The following is a 24,329-nucleotide window of genomic DNA, read 5'->3' as shown; positions in this document are numbered from 1 at the left end:
TAATTTTTCCACACATTTTTGACTTTTCTCTTAAAAGTGCAACTTGTACTCTGGAGCGATGTATAAATGCTTCTTTTTTTTTACTATGCAGTTTTTATTTATTTATTTTTTCTAACTTGTCCTGTCCAACAGCTAAGCAAACAGATGAGAGCTGAAAGCCTTTTATGTTGGACGCATTTTACTTTTACAGCAGGGGTTATGAATCTTATGATAAACCAGATGTATGTTTGAATAAACCCCTTTTGTAATTTCAGCTAAACTTTATTCATGTTAATTATATCTGTAAATATTTTTTTGTTGGACTGGACGGAAAGTAAAAGGAGGAAAGAAGAGAGAGGGATGGCAAATTGGGGGGCGGTGTTAGAGGGGTGATTATAGTAGCGATCATGGTAAGATCATGAAGCGTCAGAAAGCAACAAGTTGCTGGAGCTTTACTGTATCACAACTGCCAGGTTAAGATGCATGAAAATTTTAAAATAGGCGGGGCCTCTCCACACACACACACACACACGCACACACACACCCACACACACACACGCACAAACGTTACAAACACACCTGTTGGCTCCAAAAGTGTTTGCACACAAACAAGTCTACATGGACATGCTACCGCTAACATTCACACACTTCTACTTATGCATTCAGACCAACACATATGAAACATTTCATTCAGTCACGCAAACTGTACAAAGATGAGATAGCACCTGTGCTCGAGTGATTGTTTAAGTTCTTCTGGGGTGGATGATGGAATGTAAAAAGAGGGAGAGAACCCAGCCGCCCCCACCAAGGCCCCCACCGCAGCAGCAGCCGGGACCCCCCAACATCAGCAGCAGATCGAGACTGCGACTTATAAGATGGAGCATATGTGTTAAACTCAGGCCCGAATTACTGGGCCTTAGTCACTTTCAGTGGGTTAGTTTGCACAGCATGTTTGATTCAGATGATGTTCAGCAACAGCAAGCCTTCCATATAACAAATTGTGTAGAACTTCTAGACATTTGCTAACAGTTTTGTTCCTTTTGTGTTTGCTTATACGTTTGTTTAAGAGATAAACCCGCAAGGAGTTAACAGAAAGCAAAACATGTTATGTAATCTTGTAAAAAAAATATTTCTAAAAATCCGTATGGAACAAGGTATCGTTCAACGTCAATGTTAAAGGTATGTTAAGTTGAAATCCTACTGCATTTTCAAGTTAGGTCTTCTTAAAGCTAATAATACTTAGCAGAGAAAAATAACACCGTTAGACTGCACAACTTCGGGTCAAAATTTGTTTCGAGGCCCCTTTAAAATATTCCCCGGTGATATCTGAGCTAACACAAAGCATACTGTAGGTCAAGCGTTTTTATCTCAGCAAACATACCTAAGGTTCCATTTCAGATCAATTTCGTCTTAAAGGTTTGACCAGTAAGTCACAAATAGGATCTTAAAGTTTGAATCTATCATTTATAATTTGAAATTTAACATCTGTAGCACTGTACATGCTTCAGGCTCCAGTCCTGAGACCTAGTTGAACAGGTTTTTAGACAATCATCTCTGACTTAAAAGTTAGGTCGCCTGGAAGCTGTTAGGAAACCACATATCTGACTAATGAGTGGCAAGAAATTTCAAGAAGAGAAGACTATAAGCGCAGATGCCATGACTCAACTTCAAAACCTGTAGGAGGAAATAAATAAATCTGTTCTCCTGTTTTCAACATTTCCCATTTTGCCAATGAAGTTAGGAATGCAGAATGACTGGAAGGTTGCCTTCAGACTAGGAAATTACCAAGTTTGCATTGCACTTGTTTGCAGAAAATCCATTTCAGCGATGTGTCAATAGCATTTTAAGGTTAGTAAAAATAGCAACACCACCTTAGTTTTTTCTTCCCGAAGCTCAAAAAAGACTTTGTCTAATATGAGTCTCTAACCGGCCACAACATTCTGCAAACCACTTACTGACTATGCTCTTTAGGGCATTTCCTCTAGTTGTTAAAACAATTTGGTGAATTTTGATTTTCTTTTCATAGGTTATAGAATATGTATCTTTTAAAAATAAGTAGATTAAATGCTGCCGCTAACCCATTAAAGGAAAAACTGTTACTACACAAAATACTCTAACCCCTAGCCAAAGTAACGTTGAACTGATTGTGTAATTATGGCCCAACCTCTTTCTTGGTAGCCAAACCTCTTTGAGGAGGGCGCCTCCTCCAGCCTCTTTATAACACGGCTGAGGTGAAAAACCTTCAGTCGCTTCTGATCACTCAGCTGAAAGTCACCTCTACAGGAGAGAAGATGGCACACGGCATTCAAATTGACAGAGAGAGATTCTCCTGCCCCCTCTGCCTGTTTCTCTTCAATGAACCGGTGAGCCTTCCTTGTGGTCACTGCTACTGCATGCAATGTGCTAACAAACATCTGGATCATGAAGAGGATTCTGGGATCTACAGTTGCCCTGAGTGCCGTCAAGAATTTGTGTCCAGGCCGCTTCTGGTTAGAAATAACATACTAGCATTTGTGGTGGAGGAGCTGAGGAAGACTGAAGGCTCTAACGAAGACTGTGTTGACATCACTGATGGACCAAGACAACACCCCCACTCTGCCAGACCTGGAGATGTGGCCTGTGATGTGTGCTGTGAGGTCAAACTCAAAGCGGTGAAATCCTGCCTGCAGTGCATAGCGTCGTATTGTGAGGATCACCTGCAACCTCATTTTGATGTACCCCCCCTGAGGAAACACAAGTTGGTGGCAGCAACTGCAGAGCTAGAGAACAGCATCTGCTCTAAGCATTATGAAGTGATGAAGATATTCTGTCGTACCGATCAAAGCTGCATCTGTTATCTGTGCTCTAAGGAGGAACATAAAGGCCACGAGAAAGTCTCTGCTGCAGCTGAAAGGAACGAAAAGCAGAACGACCTTCAGGGCTCTCGAAAAAGAATCTATTCCAAGATCAAGAGGAGAGAGAAGGATATGATGACTTTTCAACAGGTAGAGGACTCTATAAATGTCTCTGTTGAAAATGCACTGGCTCACACTGAGAATGTGTTCACAGACCTCTGTAAAATGATTGAGAAAAATCTCTCTGTCATTAAGGAGAAGGCAATATCTCGACAGAAGGCCGAAGTAAGTCGGTTCAAAAAGCTCAGAGAGAGTGTCCATCAAGAAATTGCTGAGTTGAGGGAAAAAGATAGAAAGCTTGAAAATCTATCACGAACAGATGACGACATTAGTTTTCTGCTCAATTACTCTTCGTTAGCTCAATGCGAAGACCAGCCTAGTATCCGGATACGTCATTTGAGACAGTTTGAGAAAGTCCCTGCAGTCGTCTTGGAGGCCAAGGATAAAATACTAGATGTGCTTGATAGAGAATGTGCAAAGATCATAATGACAATGTCTGGAAGTACTGCTAGTTCAGAACCTCAGCCTCAAGCATATAAAGAAACCAGAGATGTCCCGGACTCCAGAGAAGGTGTCAAAACCCCAGATCCAGTTCTGGAGAACAGAAAGGATGACCCAGTGTCAACATTTGACATGTCAAATAGTTCTGATGACCACATGTCACCTGGATTTAAACAGAGAGAAATAAACACATCAAGGTCAGCCATATTGTCAGGCTTGCCACCCCGTCAAGCTTCAGTCACACCTGATGTTGTAGAGACCAAATCTGTCAGAGATAGACCATCACAGGGAAATCAGGTCTATCTGTATGATGTGCTGGAAAGATTTAACAGCACAAAGAAAAGGCCAAACTTTTCAAAAGGCAGAGATAAATTCCTGCAGTACGCACGCCCAATCGCAATGGATCCAAGCACCGCAAACCCTCACCTCCTTCTGTCAAAGGAAAACAGGAAAGTTGTCTTCTCGTCAGAAGAGCTTTGCTATTCTGCTTCTCCACAAAGGTTTGCATTTTCCTGGCAGGTCTTAAGTCAGGAAAGTCTTACTGGTCGGTGCTACTTGGAGGTGGAGCGGAGCGGCAGGGGTGTCCTGGTGGCCGTTTCATACAAAGATATCAGCAGAGATGGGACATTTCGCCAGTGCATGTTCGGTGACAACGAAAAGTCTTGGGCTTTGGATTGTTTCAAGAACAGTTATGAATTCCGTCATAACGAAATTAGAACTTCAATCCCAGGCACCTGGTCCTCTAGAGTGGGGGTGTACGTGGATCACGATGCAGGTCTCCTATTATTCTTCAGCATCTCTGACACCATGATCCTCCTCCACAAAGTCCAGACCACGTTCACACAGCCGCTGTATGCTGGACTGTGGCTTTCCGATGGAGCAGCCGCTGAAGTGTGCAAGCTTGTGTGACAAGTTTTTCAAACAGTTTATGTTCTGATATCTCTAGTCTGTATCTATTGCTATTCTGTTTCCCGCAATTATATATAAATGTTTTTATCTACTAAACCATGTGAGTTTAGGATCCATGATGAATGATGGGTTTTTGATTATTTTCTGTCTGATTTTTGCTTCTGGTTTTATCAAAGGTTTTACATGTTTAAGACTATAAACTAAAAAAAAAGGCAAAAAGCAAACAATTACATTCCATTAAGCCCTGGATGTAAACATCTTGATTTAGAAAAACTGTAAACAGATTGGTAACCTTTGTTTTCTTTGACATCTCTTGTAAACACCATAGTTTTAGATTTTACACTTAAAGATATTTTTACCTAGCATGAATAATGCTTGGTGTTCTTTTTTTTCTTTTTCTTTTCTCTTAGTTTTAAAATGATCTTTACATTTGACATTTTTGGAGATATACATCACTTTCATTTAGCAATATTTCATGTGGTTTTATGAAAAGAAAGCCAAACAATGTTTTTATTCACCTTCTCTCTTCTTACTTTTATCTAACTTTGTCTGTTTAAAGATCAGAGATAAATCACTTTAATAAGTTTATTAATAAAAAATGTTTTTTTCTTAAACTTTGCCTGTATTCATTTTAAATATTTCAGATGGTATATTTGATTTCTAAAACTGAAGCATTTCACAACCGAGGGTGTCTCATGATACTTCAAAAGAGATCATAACTATCTGACAAATTTGTTACAGTTATCTACCTATTTTTTAATAATAGCCTACAGTATTTATCATCAATTAATCTCCTGTAATAGGCAAGCAAAGGGCGACAGTGGAAAGAAAAGGTGTGTGTGGGGTGGGGGTGGGGGACTCAGCAGAACGGGAATCAGTAAGGGAGACCATTTCCCATGACCGGTTAGGGCACATGTGTCAAACTCAAGGCCCGCGGGCCAAATGTGGCCCGCCACGTCATTTTATGTGGCCCACAAGAGCATAAAGGTTTTTAATTTTTTAAAATGAAAATTGGTGTGCATTTATCCATATATATGGGGAATCTGACTTGAAATATCGGATTGGGCAACTGTACATTGGGACTTATACACTGTCAACATGACCTAACCTGACAGAATCCAATGTAAAAGGATTTATGCTAGAGTAACAAGCAAACACATGTTTTCTATGCAACTATAATTGTCACTTTAAAAAGTTGTAATAAATAAATAATGCGTTATTTAACATTAAGGAGCAGTTACATTTAATTTTCATAACATTTAGTTGCATGTATAAGTTATATATGGCCCTTTGAGGACAGCCACTATGCTGATGTGGCCCTCTGTGAAAATGAGTTTGACACCCCTGGGTTAGGGTCTGTGATCACAAAAACATCTCTCATTGGCTACAAAAAACATGTTTGTCATTATTATGATCAGAGAATAGATAGCAAACAACAAGCAGATATTGAACAATAAATAATTGATTGATTAAAATTCTGTCCCGTGACCCCAAAAGGGACAAAACCGGGTTTAGAAGATGGATTGATGGAATTCTGTCACTTCCTAAAACAGTATTTTCATTCAAAACACACACACATGCTGACAATTTATATCAATTGATCAATAAATTATTGTTGCCTGTTGTTTTAAAGAGAGTATAAAAGCTTAAAAGCATGTTAGTTAAAGCACAGGCTCTCTGGATAATAAAGTGACATTAAAATTTTGGACTGACTTCATTTCTTGGAAATGGCAGAAAGAAAGGTTTATAGTTTTTCTCCTCCACAGGTCTCAAGTGTTTTATAAAATTTCTGAGCTGATAACTTTTACATTTTTTATTTTGATTTAACTTTATACACTTTAGGTCAATGTTGCGAAATTCATTTCTTTTTGAGCAGAAAAACTTTTTTGACAGTTAAAAACCACAGAAATGTAAAGAATTTTAACAAGTTTAGACATAATTTTAATGCATTCGTAACTATATTTCAAAGTAATATATACTTCACTTCCAGCTAGCGATGCACAGGGCTCTCTTGTTCATTTTCTAGAAGGCTTCTCTTGTTGCAGTCTGTGCTATATAAACTTTTGCAATATTTATTTCTTTATTGTCTTTGATGTGGGAACATTTCCTACAGCTGAGTGTCTCAGATCTGCAAAGAGATTTTTTCTGTTTTGTGGCTCCTGACTGAGATTTAAACTGTTGGGTTAACATATGGAAACCTTTTTCATGGATATTTAAGGACAGATGTGCAGCAAATTAAATCCTATATATTATTTTTCTATTTCATCTGATTTGGTTTTAATTTGGGTTTATATGCCTTCATTTGTAAGATTGTAGCAAAATGAATTTTCTTTGTAAAAAAATGCTTAAAATCCTTGATATTAGGAAGAGATGAAAGGGTTTGAACCCATTTATTTATTTATTTTTCTTTTTTTAGTAAAGTAAGAAATGAAAGGTTTACCTAATGAAATGCTTTAGTAACAGGACCTGATCAAACAAGGTTTTCCTGGTAAGCCAGTGAGGTTCCAGCACGCACCGGACCAGCTCCTGAGTCACGCTTACATCATAAAATGTTCAGGAAAATGAGTTGAACTTGGGCAGCTGGTTTTGCAGTAGACATTGTGTCTGTTCTCGTTATTCTTTACACATTGTTGTATTTTGTTAGTTCCTAGCAAAGCATTGTGGAGACGCTTCCAGCAACCATGTTAATTATGTAAGGCAGGCTTTAAGTGCATCTTTCTAATTGGGGTGCATGGAATGATGAGGAAAATAAAGAACTGATCTAACTCTGTGCTGCTCAGCTTATTGTATAAAGACATGAGTTCCTGAGTTTATGAGTGACAGACAAACTTTGTGGACGTTTAAAAGCCATGTTGCATCTCCACAGTGCTCTCCATCCCAGCCTATAGTGATTTCACTTTAACCCAAGTTTTTCAAAAAGACAGTAAACCAAATGTAAAATTTTAACATCAAATACAAAACAAATTTTGTGGTTGATTAAAAAGTTTGATAAAAATTACTGACATTGCAGTTGTAGAGAATATTTTATTAAATCAAAGTCTTTTATTTTTTCTGTAGTGAAGTTGGACTGTTTTACTTTAGAATGAACAAAAAAACGACTTGTTTTAGTTAGATGGGTCACAGCGGTTACCTGGTGACCCCGCTCTATTTATTATCTGATCTTGTGCTTTTTTATCGTATATTTGAGCTGAAAGTCCTTTCATATTTGCATGACCTTTCATTAAAATGAGCTGATCTTATTTGTATAACACCTAAAGACACGAGAGGTTGCACTCAAACAGGTGACATTAAATCCACAGACACAAAACAACATGAAAACTAAGATTTACATTTAATATATGAAATAGATCCCTAAACTTCTGGGAATTTAAAGCCAGAGAGAGTTTCAAAAAGCCCTTCATTTACATTTAAGAGACGTCTGGAATGGAAGTACAGAGAGGACAAAAGAGAGGATGAGTTCACCAGAACATTTGTATTTTGATTGTAAAACTTCCATCTAACATTGAGATCTGCAGAACTTTGTCAAGGTTATGGAGAGTTAAAACCTCACTCAAGTTTAATGATGCAAGGCCATGGAGAGCTTTCAAAACATGAATTAATAATTCATAATGGATTTTCTGGCAGACTGGAGGGTGCGAAGGGCAGGAGTGGTGGACAGGTGTTGAGGCAGTGATGAAGGGGCGAAGAGCCGGATTCTGGGCAAGCTGCAGCCGGGAGAACAGGACTGACTAAAACTAACCGGGGGCTGATAGAAGAGTGGACTGTTTTACATTTTTTTAATCATTATGGCATCAAAAAGGCTTTATTTTTGCTAATAGTCTAGGATGTTGTTAGGCTTTGACAGCCGTGTTAATTTGTTTATCGAAATTTAAATTGCTGTCAAAAAGAAACGTCCAGATTCTCAATGGTTGATTTAAAATAGAGACCAAGGTCTGTGTCAGGACCTCCTTCCAAACACAATGGCCTGTTTTATTCTGGTTTAGATTCAGAAGGTTTGGAGAGAGCTAAAGTTTGAGAACCTTAGGACTACCAGACTGTGGTTGGAGTGGGTTTGTGGCTTTGAGAGGCAGATTTGAAGATCATCTGCATAACATCAGATGGAGAAGCTGTGTTTTTGAAGCATTAAACCAAGTAGAAGTACATTAAAAAATAGAACATAAGTATCATTTCAGGCAGAAATTAGCTAATCTTGCTTTGTTAAACTTTGGTTTAGATTTGACCGGAACCATCAATATCATCAAGATAGTTGTGTTTAGCAGTAAAACTGATTTCTTAACTCGGTTAATATTGACACCTTCCATTATTACCAAAACTCCCCTATATCTACAAAAATAGCTACAAATGTTTGTTTAAAGTTGTGGACAAGAACTTTGTGGAGGCTCTATCTGACTGAAGAAGTACAAACGTGATTTATAAAAACTTTGTGAACTCTTGTGTGGATTATTCCTGAAGAGCTGTGAGGGTGTTTGATGATTAAAGACCCGAAACACCCTATGACCTCGGGTTTATCACTGATGATGTCTCCCAAGTAGCACCTAGAGGTTCATTTCAGAACATTACATCCATGAAGGATTCAATTTTAAATTTCAGCACCAGAAATTTAAAAAACGGATTGGTTGTCATGGAGTTCCTGCTGTTGCCCTGCCCAAGTTTCCTTACTTTTTAATTTACTTCTAAATACTTCTAACTTTGAAAAAAAACATATACAGATATATCATCAAGTTATTTTTGCTTCAAGATATTTTTGAGCCTTAGTTAAAGCTGTATACCATTGTGAAAGAAGTCTACCATTGTGGGTTTATTATTCCTTTTGCATGCAACAATCTAATAAATGATGAAGAAAACTGCATTGGAGCTGAGAAGGGATGGATGAACTGGTGGGGGAAAGGGAAATCCATCCATACATCCATCCATTCGGGCTCCCCGGAGGAAACTAGGAAGCGAGGTGTTTCCCAGACCTGTCAGTGTTCCTCGGCTGCCTGGCAGTCATTAAATGGTCGGCCAACCAGCTTTGAGCGTTTCTCCTGTGCAATGTGAGCTTTAATGAAGACAGATGAGGGTGGAAGCGTTAAGGCCGACACGGACACTCATGGATTAGTCGCTGTCAGTAACAGTACGCAGTTCCCTGTAAACCCCGCATGTGCTGACACATTTTTAGTTGTTTTATATTGATAGTCTTTTATTAGGAAAAAAAAGAACTGTATATATTTTATAATTATTAAACAAGGGTTTTGGAAATAAAAAATGTGTTCTTGTTTCCTGGTTTGTGCCTGGCAGAGGCATGGTTTGTCTTTGTCAGACTGTGTTGTTGTGCTACGTCGTCATGCAGCCGGTTTTCACACATACCACTCATACCTTTTGCCTCCGTTCTGAACTTTAAAGAGAATTCATTTAGAGTGATGTGCAATAAATCCAGTGAAGACAGATACTTTGAACCAGTTGTACCTCAGTACAAATGCTTTTTGTGTGTTTTTAAAGACAAAAATTAAACACTTTTTGTTGTTCTGTCCATGTAGTCATTAAAAAGGCGGTTGTTTCAGCTTGAATTTGTCATCTACAGGAATGGATCCATCCATTGGCCAGGAAAGGAGAGCACCCGTCACCCCCACCTCATCATCCCGATACAACCGCCGGCGGTCCTCTGGCTCCAGAGACGAACGCTACAGATCAGGTAAAACGAAACTTTCAAAAAAACAACCAACTCAATTTTATGTCAGCATCCTGCAGCTGCTGCAAGACAATTTCTTTTATTTAGACTCAGCAAAAACACACAGCATGATACATGACCAGCATTCATATCCTGACATCTGAAAAACAATATCAATATTTGCTCTGATTGGGGACTTTGGGATATAACATGATTAGGACTGAACGTTATGGACTGGGACAGTTTGTCCTCAGATTTAGTACAAATCACTCCACTTAAAAATAGTTGCAAAGCACTTGAAAGTGTCGCAGAGATCTCTGATGTGAACTGCAAACAAAACACATACCGGTATGTCAAAACAGAAACCACACAGTGATTCAATGAAAGGCAACAGGGGAGAGAAATCTCCAACTGTTCATCATCCATGTCAATAATATCGAACTTTTTAACAGTGGATTCTTTCCTAATATTCAATTATGTCGACAGGAGTTCAGATTGTATGACTATTCAGGAACACTTAGCTAAATTTGGGTTCATGTTCAGAGTAATTCATTTTAAAGCTAGCTTTTAGTTCTGCATTTCACTATTAAAACCTACTAGTGAGACACAGTCAGACTTTATTAGCCGTGTTCACAGTAACTCTTGTAACATGCTACATGTTAGGTATGTTAGAGGCGTTAGCGTATTGACACCTGTAACTCCCAACCTTGATTGCAACTCATAAAAAACAGACTGAAGCAGCTAAAACAATTGTTATGGTGACTATGCTAACTCCCAACCTTGTTAATAATAAATTAGCCACATTAGTGCTTTCATGATACCACCCAAATCTGTTTGAGGCTCATTAAAATGAAAAACAGACAGACATTTTGACAGAGCACCATGAATTTCTCTAAATCACTTCAACATCAGTAAGCAACAACCAGAATGAATCTATATAAGATGCTTCAGATTGTTAGACGCACTGTTGTTTCTTGAGAAAAACAAGGCTTTTAAATGTGCCTTGTGGTGTGTTATTCTCTTGAGAGTTTTAAAGAAAGCTGAGAAAATCTATCTTCATTTATATTTCTTTTTCCTACAAAGAACTATTTTTAAACTAATCAGTGCTTCTGGACAAAGTTTGCTTTGCAAAGGCTGAAGCTTCCAGCTCTGCAAAGGCAACTTCTGAAGCAATTTCTCTCAGAGTTAAGACTGATTTAGTCAGGCTTTATGCTGTTTACAGGATCGGACTCCAACAAATCCAGTGTTTGGCTTTTGAAGAATCTCTCCCAGCATGCATAGTTCAGTAAGGCAGGACTAATTTGTCTGCTTAAACTGGTTTCCGTGTTGTCTAATTCCCAGTCTGTCAGAGGATGAGCTGTGTCTGAGATGAAGAGCAAGGTGTTTTTTTGAAGTTATAAAGTGTAGCAGTAGTTTGAGAAAAAGCACACGTGAACGTCGCATGCTCGCCTTCACCCTCTGCAGTCAGCCTCAAAGGAGCAAACGTGCGCATGAGAGTTACATGAGCTCTCTTCCCTGCACTAACACTCACACAGCAGACTAGCGTGCATTTCAAAGCTCCAGTCATTCCAACTAATGTCGCTCTCATGTCATTATAAGGCTGGAGTCGGGTTTGCTTTCTGCAGGCTGTAGACTGCACAATGTCTCATTTTCAAAACATTGGCATTCCCCCCAATTTAGTTTAAAAATACAAAGTCTCATGGGAGATGCAGTCGAATAGTAGTGCATGTTATGTGCAAACAAAGTGAGAGTAGATGGAAGCTTGGTGGTCATTGTAACCACAAAGATCTTTTCAGGTACTTTTCAGTCCAAGGTTTGCACTGGAAGTCTGCATCCCTGCAGGGGCCTGAAGGATGACCACTCCTTTCTTTAAAACACGTATATCATAGAAAAAAGTCAATTTTTCAAAGAGAGAAATAAAACTAAATAAAATAACCTAAGATGTTTGTTCTACATTATAATAAATGGTCAGTTGCCTGTCCCACAGTCATTCTAAAAGGCACTTTCATATTGACAGGTTTGCTCCTCGTTTACTCACAGCGGTCTCCTCAGTAGGTCTGCTCTCCCACATTTATCTCTTATTTTTAAAAGTAAATTGTTACTTTGGCTAACGTTTTACATTTTTGTCATCCAGGTCATACTTTTTTAATTCGCATTGCTAGTGTCATTTTCGGATGGGCGGGAGCCGGTTTAGCTCGTGTTGGTTTGCGGCGCCTTCCGTCCGTGAAACCAGGGTTTGAATCTGGGCTGCTCCCCATTCCCTTCTCTGCTTCTGTGCCGGTCCCAAGCCCGGATAAATTGAGAGGGTTGCGTCAGGAAGGGCATCCGGCGTAAAACATTGCCAAGTTAACCATGCGACTCATCCTCGACAGAGAGGTTGTTTCGCTGTTCACCCCTGATGGGAAAAGCCGAAAGAGAAAGAAAGAAAGTGTCATTTTAGGATTTTGTAAAATGTTTAGACAAAAAATTTAGAGAAATGGACACAAAATTTAAATGAAAAGGAATAGGGGAAAAATTTAGTTTTCCACCAATTTTACCACATTGCTTGGGGCAAAAATGGAAATTTACTATATTTGAAAATATCATATGCAGACAGTTAGAAAATACTAAACTAAATAAACTATTTAACCAATGTTCATATTGTTTAGATTAATCCACCCTCTCCTCACATATTTAGCGTTTACAGCGAACACAAATATCTTTGTGCATTTTTATAGTTACACTGAATTAAATGATCCCACTTAGAAAATTCTGATCAATTTTTTATTTAGAATTGTTTATAAAAAGATTATATTCATTCATCAGTGCCTCCACAAAACCAAAAGCAAAATAGTGTTCTTTAAGAGACCCACTCCAATGAAAGTCTTGTTTTGGAACTGGTCTAACATGTCCTTGTAGCATTTTTCTTAGGATGGAGGACATATAAAAAGAAATTGAGATTAAAACTACATTTCTGAGTATGTATTTATTCAAATCATGATGGATTAAGAGCAGATAAAAGCCCCCCCTTTGAAAAACCTCTCAGTTGCAACGCAGCAACTGAAATCTCACTTCCCCGCTCTATTTGGATGCATCCACTTGCAGACAAATACGTACATTAATGTCTTAATTTTCCTCGTTTCAGCTGCCATCTGGCCCAAACTGTCATGCTGGATAACTCTGATATTGCTGACCGTTTTTGTTGCACCACTAATGTTAGGTTGGAGTTGTGAGGGACTTTAAGCTAGTGGAAGAGAGGGTAAACAAAGGGATTATGGGATATCAGCAGAGAGTTACTTCTGCACCAACAGTTCTGTGCACAACTTACAGGCAAATTTCTGATAAACTTCTGCCTCTCTCCAAAAAATATGTCTTAAAAAACAACACAGGTTTTTTGATTTTGACTAAAAACTGCATAACCATATTTAAAAGGCCACTGAGAATGCTTTTATAATAGATAAAAATATAGTTGAAGTGTGACTTTAAAAATACCCAAACAATGGTAATTATCCTAATAACGGATTTTAACTGGTAAGACTCTCTATAGGGGAGATTGTGTTTCTGAAAATCTTACCCGGTGAAACTTTCTGTTTGTGTCTATAGATGTGCACACAGAGGCCGTCCAGGCTGCCCTGGCCAAGCACAAAGAAAGGAAGATGGCGGTTCCAATGCCATCCAAGCGGCGGTCGTTGGTGGTTCAGACCTCCATGGATGCCTACACACCCCCAGGTAAGGAGCCATCTCATGATGTTGTCATTTAGGCTGTTCCGTTATAGTTCAGTGACTGGTCCTTGAAGGCAGCACACTTCAGGATTAAAAGCTTTGATGCACAGTGGATTTTAACCCATTGATCCTTCTATAGAGAACAGCTGCTGTGCCACATATTTGCAACAGGCCTTAGTGGGTTTATGTCCCAAGAATTTGCACATGATGGAGAAAACGGTTGGTGCGATAAAAGCCGGCAGAGCATCGGTTGGTATTTTAGATCAGTGGTCCCCAAATTTTTTTCACGCCACGGACCGATATGACGTCGGTCAAAGCTTTCACGAGCCGGTCTTTAAGATGTGGTGGATGATAATTGTAGCAACGCTACGATGAAGGTGGGACAGAGACGTGACAATGCGAGCTTTTACTTTTTGACACGCACGACAAAGTACATCGCACAGGTGTCCTCTCCCCTTCTCACACTCATGGTGCAAAAAGGAAATACTGTCTATTAAATGGACCTTTCTTCTTTTTGGAAGTCTCAGGCTCCTTCCGTCACCTGGCTGGGCGTTTTCCCCTTGGCAAAGAAACTTTCCAAAGACGTTTGTATTTTACTCATTTTGCTAGCTCCTTCAGTTTTATTTTAGCGGTATCCTATCACGTGACCGAGAAGAGCGCCTTGGCCTGCGTCAAGAGTGACATAGACGGATGTAACGGAGAATCGAACAATTTTTCAAAATAAAACATCTTTTAGATTCTGAAATACATAAAACAGAAGTAATGTAAGTTATTTATTCTTTCTGTGCGGCCCGGTACCGAATTGGCCCGGGGACCGGTACTGGTCGGCGGCCCAGGGGTTGGGGACCGCTGTTTTAGATGACTGGGAATGAGAACTGTCAACATATGGAGATCTGATTAGAAACGTTTGCTTGAACTTACATCATTCATCAATAACCTCAACTCAAGAGGACTGAAAACCAAAGAATAAATGTAGAAAAATTTAGAGATATACAAAAATATAAATCATCACAGAACCATTGTCTTTCCTCATGAAAGCTGACAAATAATTTCCACTCAAGGAGTTGTTTTATCTGCTTATTAGGCACCACATTTTTGGTCATAGTAAATTTTAATATAACCTCATGTATTAATAAGACAGTCTTTCCTTTTGAAAGTCCATATTTTCTGGCATGTTTATTTTCCCTCAGCGGCTCTGTGTTTTGTCACAGACTGGAAATGTTGAAGATAATCAGACAGATTTCATAATCAAATGCATCAGTGAGGCTCTATGCTGGAGTTCACATACAAACACAGACCAGAGTCATGGTGTGCTGACAAGCAAGACCAGTCAACCCTAATCATTAAGGAACTGGAATCTTTTCAAACATTTATTATTAGAATTTCAGGCAGAAAAGGAAATAACTTCTTTTCTACTGAAGGTTTTTTTTTTAAGTTAAACCAAACTTTTTGCATCACTAGTCTTAGTGACATAATAAACCACATTGTTCGGCTGATGACACACATAAGACCAGAAATGTCGTCGGGGACATCTAAATAACGTACGCTCTTTGTCTTACCATAACTCTTCAACTGTTTACACGATCCACAGGAATCAGTTGATTCTGTTGCTGAAGAAAGTGGCTTATCATATCTGCTTTTCACCGATGTGCAACATATTACTAGCATAAAGTGCAGAATGGTGCAAAGCTGCTTTACTCTGTGATAGGATCTGCTGGATTTAAGTCAAATGTGTAGATGGTAAAAGAGTCACAGTAGACAAAAGAATGTAAACACTGGAAATAAAGCTCCAGTATTAAAGGGTTAACCGAAAGTTTGGTGGCTCAAGTCTGTCCAGAGACAGCTAGCTTAAATGCAACTACAAGGAGGCAGATTTCAGTGCTTTCACATGCCAGTCCAAAGTCCGGGTAAAGGCAGAGAAGTTTACTTTACCCCACTCTTTTAGTCTTCTTAAATAGAAAATTCAGTATCTAACACTAAAATGGCAGCTCCATTTTAGTTTGAAATCCGACTTTTTAAACATGGGAATGAAGAAGAAATTGCACTTCTCTGACTGCTGCCTTCACTTGTCCTTTTTGGAACTGCAACCTTTGTCAATTCAGGTTAGTGTCAAATTGAGAAGATAGGGCTCTTCCTTCTTTTGGAAAATTCCCATCATTCTTCACTAGGAAAATGTTTGGATGCCATTCCCATCCAGATGCCCACACCATCTCAGCTTGTCCCTCTGGATGTGAAATGAAAGCATTGCTCGCAATCTCAAAGAGAAATCTTAAACAAATGCTGTAGTCAGTCTCATGCAGCAGTAATATTTTCCGCCGTTCATGGCCAGACGTGAGGGTAGAATTATAAATGGAACTGAACACAGAGACTTATCCATTTGCTTCAGGGAACATTTCCATCTTTTCCAGGGGAAGCCCATGGTTTCAGACTTGGAGAAACTGATTCTGCAAATTCACGATGAATAATTAAACTTTGAAATAGTTTCATTTTAAATCTCATTCTTTAAAGATCCTTTTAAGCAAACTCGTATTTATAACATTATTAGGGTTCCTGAAGCACCCCAATACATTTCACAACTTGTGTGGAGGGAACTCTGACCTCCCTCCCATCAGGAAGCATTAGTCAACCAAGAAGAGCTTTTAAAAGCCAAATGGAGAAAGAAGTCAATCTCCCCCTAATCTAGAGCACCTCATGCCACAAAACACAAGTCCCTAAGAGACTGTTCATGTCCAAGTTTGAGATGGTTTTATCTTCATCGTGGTGGGTCAGAAAGACCATTGATGTGAGAAAGGCTATCATAGCACTGGTGAGTTTATAAATGTGTGCTTGACTGTCGGTCATTGTTGTGTGGAAAGCTTTTTTATTATCATCTAGAGAGCTTCTCACATCAGTCAATCCAGATGCTGGGGAAGAGTAGACCTCCACGCGTCTAAAACCTTAGTCACATGCATCAGGTTGACCCGTACAGGTTTTTAGGTTGTCCGGGGCAATGTAGGGTCGTAGAGAGGACTGGCTGCATCTTAAGGTACATGTCCGGTGCAGCATGCCCGTAGAAAAACATGAGCAAGAACGTTCTGGCTCTACGGGCTCACCGACCGGTCTATGACCTTGATTTTTTGTTTGTTTCTTTCTTTTTGCCCGCAGACAGCCCATATCCATCTGTAAGGGAAGTTGTGACTATCAGGATTAACTTGCATATCCACTGGTTCTTCATCAGTGATGCCTTCCTCACTTCCATCGTCTCTGTGATAGACACTGAAATTTGTTGACCAAAGTATTGAAGCACCTTAAAAAAACATCCCTGTCATTATCTGAGAGCTGACGCTGGTTCTGCTCAAAGTAAGCCTTTTTTCTTCTGCTGCAGAAAGGAAGAACCCACAAACTGACTCGGGCTGAGTACCTGTGTGTGAGAACTGGGTCACTGCTATCTGTCTCTTTGTGTCAGGGGCATTATGGAAATCTTATGCAAATCAGCCATGCAAGCATACAACCATGGATGCATTGTTTTTCACAAACTGCAGCCTCATTAAACAAACTTTAGTCTTGTCCCTGCAGAGAACAGACAATAGACTGATACATACAAACACATTTCCTGTCTGGATCCATTAAGACTTAATCATCAGCAACAAATCTGTAATGGGTCACCTGTTTTAGTGAGTTTTAATTAAATCCCGACACTTGAAAAAACATACGGATTTCTTTTAATTGCAACATTCATCACCTGTGTCACCTTCATTCTTCCTCAGACACTTCCTCAGGCTCAGAGGGTGAAGGGCAGGGCGAGGGTGATGAGGAAGAAGGTGGAGATGGAGAAGAAGAGGACGGTGGAGGCGGTGAAGGGACCTCATCCAGTCGGGAGGGGAGCATCAGTATGGAGCACTGGATTAGCCGAGCCATCCACGGCACGTCCTCAACCACGACCACCACGTCATCCACGGCCTCCTCCTCGTCTTCGTCCACACGCAGCGGGGGCAACGGGGCCGCAGCGGGTAGGCTGGCCGATGTTCTGGCTCAGCACGTCTACATCTCGGCTCAGCACCGGAACCGACACCACCATCACCACCGCCACAAGACAGGTACACCCAATGCATTCCGTCACAAATCCTGACACCTTAAGGGAACGGCGCATTCCTTTAACAGGACAGTCATTGTAGCTTCTTCTACTTTTCTAAATTATTCATATTAGCTCTTAGAGGAATTTATTTAATGTTACAAACAGAACCTGAGGTTGTAAATCAGGCAGAGTGTAGATCAGCTGTATTTCACCTATTATTTGCACTCGTACAGTCAGTGTTCTCTCAGGGCTGGAGCCTCTGGGAGACCTGAGCAGGTTTTCCAATGGTAAAAAGGCTGCAGTGAATAAGCAGCACCAACATAAATGATGGGGAAAGTTTCTACTTGAAATTTTTTACTTAAAAGTTCATTTGAAATGTTTTACATCTCAACATATTGGAAGAATCAACTTAAAAAGTTTGTTTTTCAAACCAAAGGTGGATATCCATCCATCCATCCATCCATCCATCCATCCATCCATCCATCCATCCATCCATCCATCCATCCATCCATCCATCCATCCATCACTCCATCCATCCATCCATCCATCCATCCATCCATCCATCCATCCATCCATCCATCACTCCATCCATCCATCCCTTTGAGTCTTAAGCTCACTTTACAAGTTTAAAAATATATACATATTTCTGCTTTTGATGTAGCGAACAATGAACAACCTTTGTTACGCCTTTGATGATAAAACCGAATCTCATGAAGGTCCCTGAATACCAGATCGGAAGAATAAGGCAGGAACTGCTGCTGATCTTGAAAGCTTGTCTGCACCAGTCTGTAAATGAAGCCACCGTCCTTGAGTTTATTCTTAGTAGTTGGTGAAGTGAGTTGGCAGTTGTGAAGTTTCTAATAAAAGCTTGTGAATCACCCTCCGGAAAGTTGCTGGGTGGGCTTGCCGCTGGACCTTTGAAATTTAATGTTGTGAATTGGGGGTGTTGGATGTAAAGTGGCTTAAATGGAGTGCCGTCTGCTTGTGTACAGTGTGTAAATGCAGGTTTTACAGCCCGCACACTTCCTGTTTGAAGTTGTGCGATGCCTCACACAGCTGTGGTGAAACTCTCTGCTCACCCAGGTTTCCCTCTTTATTTGTTCAATGTTTTTCTCACTTCACTTCCACTGTGCTCTTTAGTCCCGGGAATGGAAGCTCCTACTTTTAGCTCATTGTTTGTCTTGCTATAAAAAAAAATCAAAGAATTTAACTACTATACTTAAAACTTAAAAATAAATTTTCTGTTTTGCCTTATTTATATTCCAACTTTGTTTTAACCCTTGTGCTATCCTAGGCACTTTAACATTGGTAGTTGGGTCATCCAGACCCACTAGACAGTGCGCTGAACCTTTTTTCTTCAGTGATTTGGGATCTTCACTGGTGTCCATGGATTACATGAAGTCTTTCCACCTTTATCCACCTTTGTCATGGTAGGGAGAACACGTCAATGTAAGGGTGGGGTCATCTAAGATAGCACAAGGGTTAAAGGAGACGTGTCCTGAAAAATACACGTCTGCATGAATTCACTGAATTGTCTTTACTAAAGTCATATTCTTTCAAAACTGTGGGATTTACTGATTTTATGTCAATATTCCTGCATGTCCACAGTACATTCTATTGACAATTCTAAATGCTTCTGTGGCAGCACTCATCATATAATCTGGTGGTTTTATGACTTTTTACCTCAAGCTTTGTCTCTCCAAAAAAATCTAGAACTCATTGTCATTGCGATATCAACCGGTGCAATACACATATCACAAAAGGTGGCTTAAGCTGCAATAAAACAGGATTCTGAGACAGGATGCCGTGGAGGGTCTTTGGGATGAAAACTACAGTGGAGGTCTGAAGATGGGCATGTTAGACTGGTTCAGAGACAGGTTATAGAAGTTTGTGAATTGTGGGGGTTCCCTTTCTTGAACGTACATCTCACTTTAGCTGTGTCTATGCAGAGTTTTTATGTTCTCTCTGTCCACAGGTGGTCTGGTGATAGATGTGGCGTTATCTGCATCAAAATGGCCATCAAAGGTGTTTAATTCTTCAGGAAGTGATGCACTGGACAGTTCCACTGGCCTGCTCCCCCCCCTTTGTAGTTTGTGATGCAGCATAGTCCAGACACGCCCTGGGTCGTCCTTCCTCTGGGCAGTTCTGGCGGTCTTTCTGAGGTTGTATTTGGCTGCCTTGTAGGTTTCAGGCTTTCCTGAATTAAAGGCAGAGGTGCGGGCCTTGGGTTTTGCACACACCTCTGGTCCAGCCCAGGGTTTTTTTGTTGGGGAACGTGCAGGTGAGGGTCTGGGGCACTGTGTCAACAATACAGTTCCTGATGTAGCCTACGACAGAGTCTGTATACACTTTTATGTCTCCACTTGCTGCATCCTCAAACATCTGCCAGTCTGTTGCTTCAAAGCAGTATCACAAGTCATGTCATCATCACATTATTGAGGACTGATATCGCACATAGCGCCTTTTCCTCAGATTGTGTAGCCCTAATCAGGTCATTTTTACAACTAGTTGCAAACATCGTTTTTAGACGTTGGTCATTTGCCTGACAGGGTCACCATGTTGTCCCACATGTTTTTTTCTAGTCAGTCATTATACTGTCAGGAACTCACAGAGAGGATTATTTCTTCTCAACTTGAATATATCCAGACTTATTTATATTGAAATAAATGTTCCATTTAAATAGATTGATGTTAAAGTTTCAGAGGGCCTCAGTGGGATTAGCTCATTATTCATCTTGATGAACACATGATTTCAGGGAGTCTATGTGCTTCACTGAAGTTTGGATGCAGTGTGACAGATATCGCCCTGCAGAATCCATCAGCAGGACATGGCAGTAGCATTGCTGCAGGGTTTTAGGAAATGTTCCAAGCCCTTAACCTCCATTCAAAGCACATTCAGATCAAAAGTGGAAAAAAGCTTTGTGGTGCAGCCACACACCCATGTTTTCCCCTGCTGTTCTGCTGCGACTAGATGCTCTGGTGGACACAGGTTTTGTTTTCATGCTGGCGCGGTTGGTGTCCACCTCTGAAGATAACGCATGGATGGACGCACGGAGCCCCCGCCAGCTTCACCTCGCCAAAATCCAGCACCTTCATAAATCTGGTGGGATTCACATGATGTGTCTCCTGACTTGTTTGAAGCTGTTCCCACAGATTCACTGTAACTTTTTTGGTCCGAAATGTGATTCCAAGTGATTTTCTGCTAAAACCATGGGGGGCATCAATGTAAGTGTTTTTGTAGAAGAATAAAGTAAGGTCTTTGACAGTAAGACAACAACCTGCTTCAGGATTTTCTCTTTCTATGCTAGAACAAGCCGCAGATGGAAAAAAAAGTGTACTTTTTTGTCCGTTTCAGAGACTGTCTGTATATTGGAAGTTTTTAGATTCAATGTTTTATTTTTTTACAGAATTGGCAGACAAAGTGGTCCCAAAGGTTTTTGGCTGCATTACAAAGCTGAATGAATGAAAGTAACCCAACCACAACAATGGTGCATTGCTAATATATAAAGCAAATGTGGCTTCAAAGCTTCTGTCATACTTTAACAATTGGATGTTTGTAATCTTAATTGTGCAATTGAAAACTGGTTGCAAAGTTGTTTAGATGAAAGAGTTGTAGATTATCTTAAAAAATATTCATTTGGAGTTCCCTAAGGTTCTGTTTTGAGACCAAAACTAGCCTAAAATATTTGGAATGTATAAGCAAATTGATGTTTACTTTTGTACACAGTACTTACCTATTTTGTTTATGACATGATTATAAAGCATTTATTGATTAGGTAAAAATTGAATAATTAAAGCCTAAAGGTTGGCTTAATCATAGTAAATTATTTTGAAGAGACATTAATGTTTTCTGTTATTTGGTGTGAAAGACATAAAATTGTGTTTTAATTGGCATATAGAATAGAATAGAATACAAGAATAAACTCTCAAAAACGTTTGATAAACTTTATATAAACGTTTAAATCCTACATTTCACACTAGCTTTACATAAACAAATAAACTAAATGGGAAATGTGGGGAAACATGTAAAAACCAATATTGACCCAAATATCAAACTCTAGAAAGTTAGATTTTGTGAAACTATTAATGAACTGAAACTAAATCAAATATCTTGAAATTGAAATATAAAATGCAGCTTAGAGGGTTGGAAAGTTTGTATGACAATAAAAAAAAGCCTTCCTCAAAAAATTCTAACTTTTTTTAACGCAAGATGGATTTTATAACCTCAAGAGTCAATTTCTATTAGAAAGATCTTAAATAAGTACAAAAGCAGAAGTTTTTCTTTTGTAGATATTAGATAATGGAATAGTTTAGATGATGAATTCAATAAATTCTTTAAGAAATGTACCAAGGAATAAAATACATTTAATATTTTATATAAATAAAACAACGTAACTGACTAAATAATAAGTACGTATAAGTAATGTAATTAAGTTGTGATCACTTAGTGGCTATAATGAGATATTTGAAAAATATTTCAACAACTTTCTGTGAATTCTCAGATTTTCCTTTTACATTTTGTCCATGATGGGCTCAAGTAAGGAAGAGGCTTTAGCCCGATCCCTTAAAGATTTGTCATTGAACTACCAGTATTGTCCTGTATGTTCGTAGATGAGTGTACCACTTTCCAAACTAATTCATTCATTTGTTCATTTCCATTTTAGGTATTGAGTAAAGTCAAATTGCTAACATTATTTACTATATGGCTTTATGACTAAAGTCAATCAAAATGTTTGGGTGTTTTTTTCCTTTGATTGACAACACTGGCTTTGTTTTTCCCTATCTGGAAGCATCAAATATGTCTGTTTAATGTATTTTTAAAAAGGAATCATAGTTGACAGATTTTGTACCAATAGGCCTCAGGTTTCATTCCTTAGGCCTCTTTTTTCTTCTTCTTGAGTTTTATTGTTGATGTTTCTGTGTTCTGGAGTCAAATCGGAGGACAGAATCTGTAAGAACTGATGTTTTGAAGTTTTCAGTGAGCTTGTATTGTGCTGTCCGGGTTTACCTTTGGGACGTCAGCAGACGTTTTCCAGTTTTGGAAAAGCTGAGCCTGTTTTTTTTGTGCGTGTTGGTGAGTTCACATGAGGGATTCAGCTATTTTCTCATGTTTTTGCTGAACTCCAAAGCAGCGAGCTCTGATTGTGCGTTTATCCCTCACATGGCACTGTTGTTCATTCAGTTCTTATCTGAACAGTTCTGATTTCCTGTTATAATCTATTCCTATTCCCTCTAGATCCCCCCAACTGGTCCTTTCATAGATCAATATTTTCACTGAAGCTTTTAATCGTGAGATTGACCTTGGGTTGAGTTTTTGGTCAGATATGTAGGATTAATGATTTTTTAAGTGACAAACGCGAATCTCTGAATTGTTTGCCTTCATATGAGCAGAATAATTTGCATTTTTTGACTCCTAAAGTGTGCAAATGTGGCTTTAATGTGTCAGAAGAGCAGATTTACAGATCTCAAGGGAGAAGCCTCTTCAACGCAGCTCAGTTTTTTGTTCAGAGATGACCTCCTTGTTCCTCACATGCAGGCTTTTTGGCCCACCTCTCCTTAAGGAAGAGGAGGAGGAGGAGGGCACTTCCAGCCGATGTGGCAGAGATCGGAAGCTCTGCTCCACAGCGCTCCGGTAAGTTGGAGATAGGAGCATGGCTAATGGAAAGCCCTTTACTGTGAGTCAAACTCCCAACATCCAAAAACACAAATGGGATGTTGCATTCCCTTCCCTCCCTTTTTCTTCCCGTACCCTCCATCGTACCCAAGCTCTCCCCTTCAAGTATTTCTCTTAAAGGCAAATCTTTGCTTGGCCTCTTGAAGCGCACGTCAATGCTTCAGCCTTGAGAGCATTGAGCAAATGCCTGGAAAGCAAAAAAAAGCTGTGGCTTGCAGCTTTTTGAGAGCTTGAATTGTTGATGAGAGAATCAACAATTTATCAGGTTGTATGAGTCCCCCCTTGTTCCGAGGATCTTTTGTTTGGTCTTTATTGGTTTGGCTAATTATGCTGCGTGTTTCTGCTGTTTGCTCAGTCAGAAGCAATCTGCTTTCACAAAAACATTTCTTCCACAGGCCTCAATTTTGCAGAGACCTGATGTTCTCCCTCTGTTTGGTTTTTCTGTCTGTGGAATGGAATAATAAATATTGTGTCACATAAATTGATTCCAGCATTTATCTGAAACTGAAGGTGAGGAAAAGAGGTTTAGAACCTTGCAATAATATGGAGTCATTCTTCTCTGTTTTGGTGAGTTAAAATAAAGTCAGCTCATAAGGATGCTTTAGTGAAGTAGGTTCTATTTTTCATAGAAAATATAATTGTTGGACAGTTTAAAAAAGTGGAAAAAACGTATGTTTTTCATTATTAGACCTAAGAATAAACAGTTTCTTTTCATTACTTTGGAAGAGTCTTCATGTTTGTAAGGTTCAGACTGATGACAGTTTCTGTTGCCGGGTAAAATTCCTTTTTCCAAGTCTGGTTGATGGATGACATTCATCTAAGGATGTTAATGGTAGGAGGTTTTCAGTGAATGAGACAAAAGCAAAGAATTCATCTCTTGTCTCTTATTTTAAAACACTTGTAATGAACTGTCCTGTGAAATACCAGCAGCTGTTTCCGATTAATATTGTACTTTTACAGATTACTGCCC

General features: G+C 39.3%; 1 protein-coding gene across 5 annotated transcripts in view; it reads left to right on the top strand.

Annotated features, from left to right (window-relative positions):
* dip2c (disco interacting protein 2 homolog C) overlaps nt 1-24,329 on the top strand; it is a 201,298-nt gene that overhangs the window by 105,259 nt on the left and 71,710 nt on the right. For 4 of the 5 annotated variants that reach the window (XM_020711269.2, XM_020711268.2, XM_020711271.2 and 1 more), the window contains exons 3-6: nt 9,844-9,954; nt 13,513-13,638; nt 17,379-17,708; nt 23,222-23,317. In XM_020711269.2, the coding sequence (XP_020566928.1) occupies nt 9,844-9,954; nt 13,513-13,638; nt 17,379-17,708; nt 23,222-23,317 (663 nt within the window). The remainder of the gene's footprint in view (nt 1-9,843; nt 9,955-13,512; nt 13,639-17,378; nt 17,709-23,221; nt 23,318-24,329) is intronic. The other variant, XM_020711272.2, reaches the window with a different exon arrangement.

The sequence above is a fragment of the Oryzias latipes genome, chromosome 17 (assembly GCF_002234675.1).
Source record: "Oryzias latipes chromosome 17, ASM223467v1".
In the NCBI taxonomy this organism is placed as follows: Eukaryota; Metazoa; Chordata; class Actinopteri; order Beloniformes; family Adrianichthyidae; genus Oryzias; species Oryzias latipes.
Note: the sequence above shows the minus strand (reverse complement) of the source record. Positions and strands in the feature narration are given on the sequence as shown.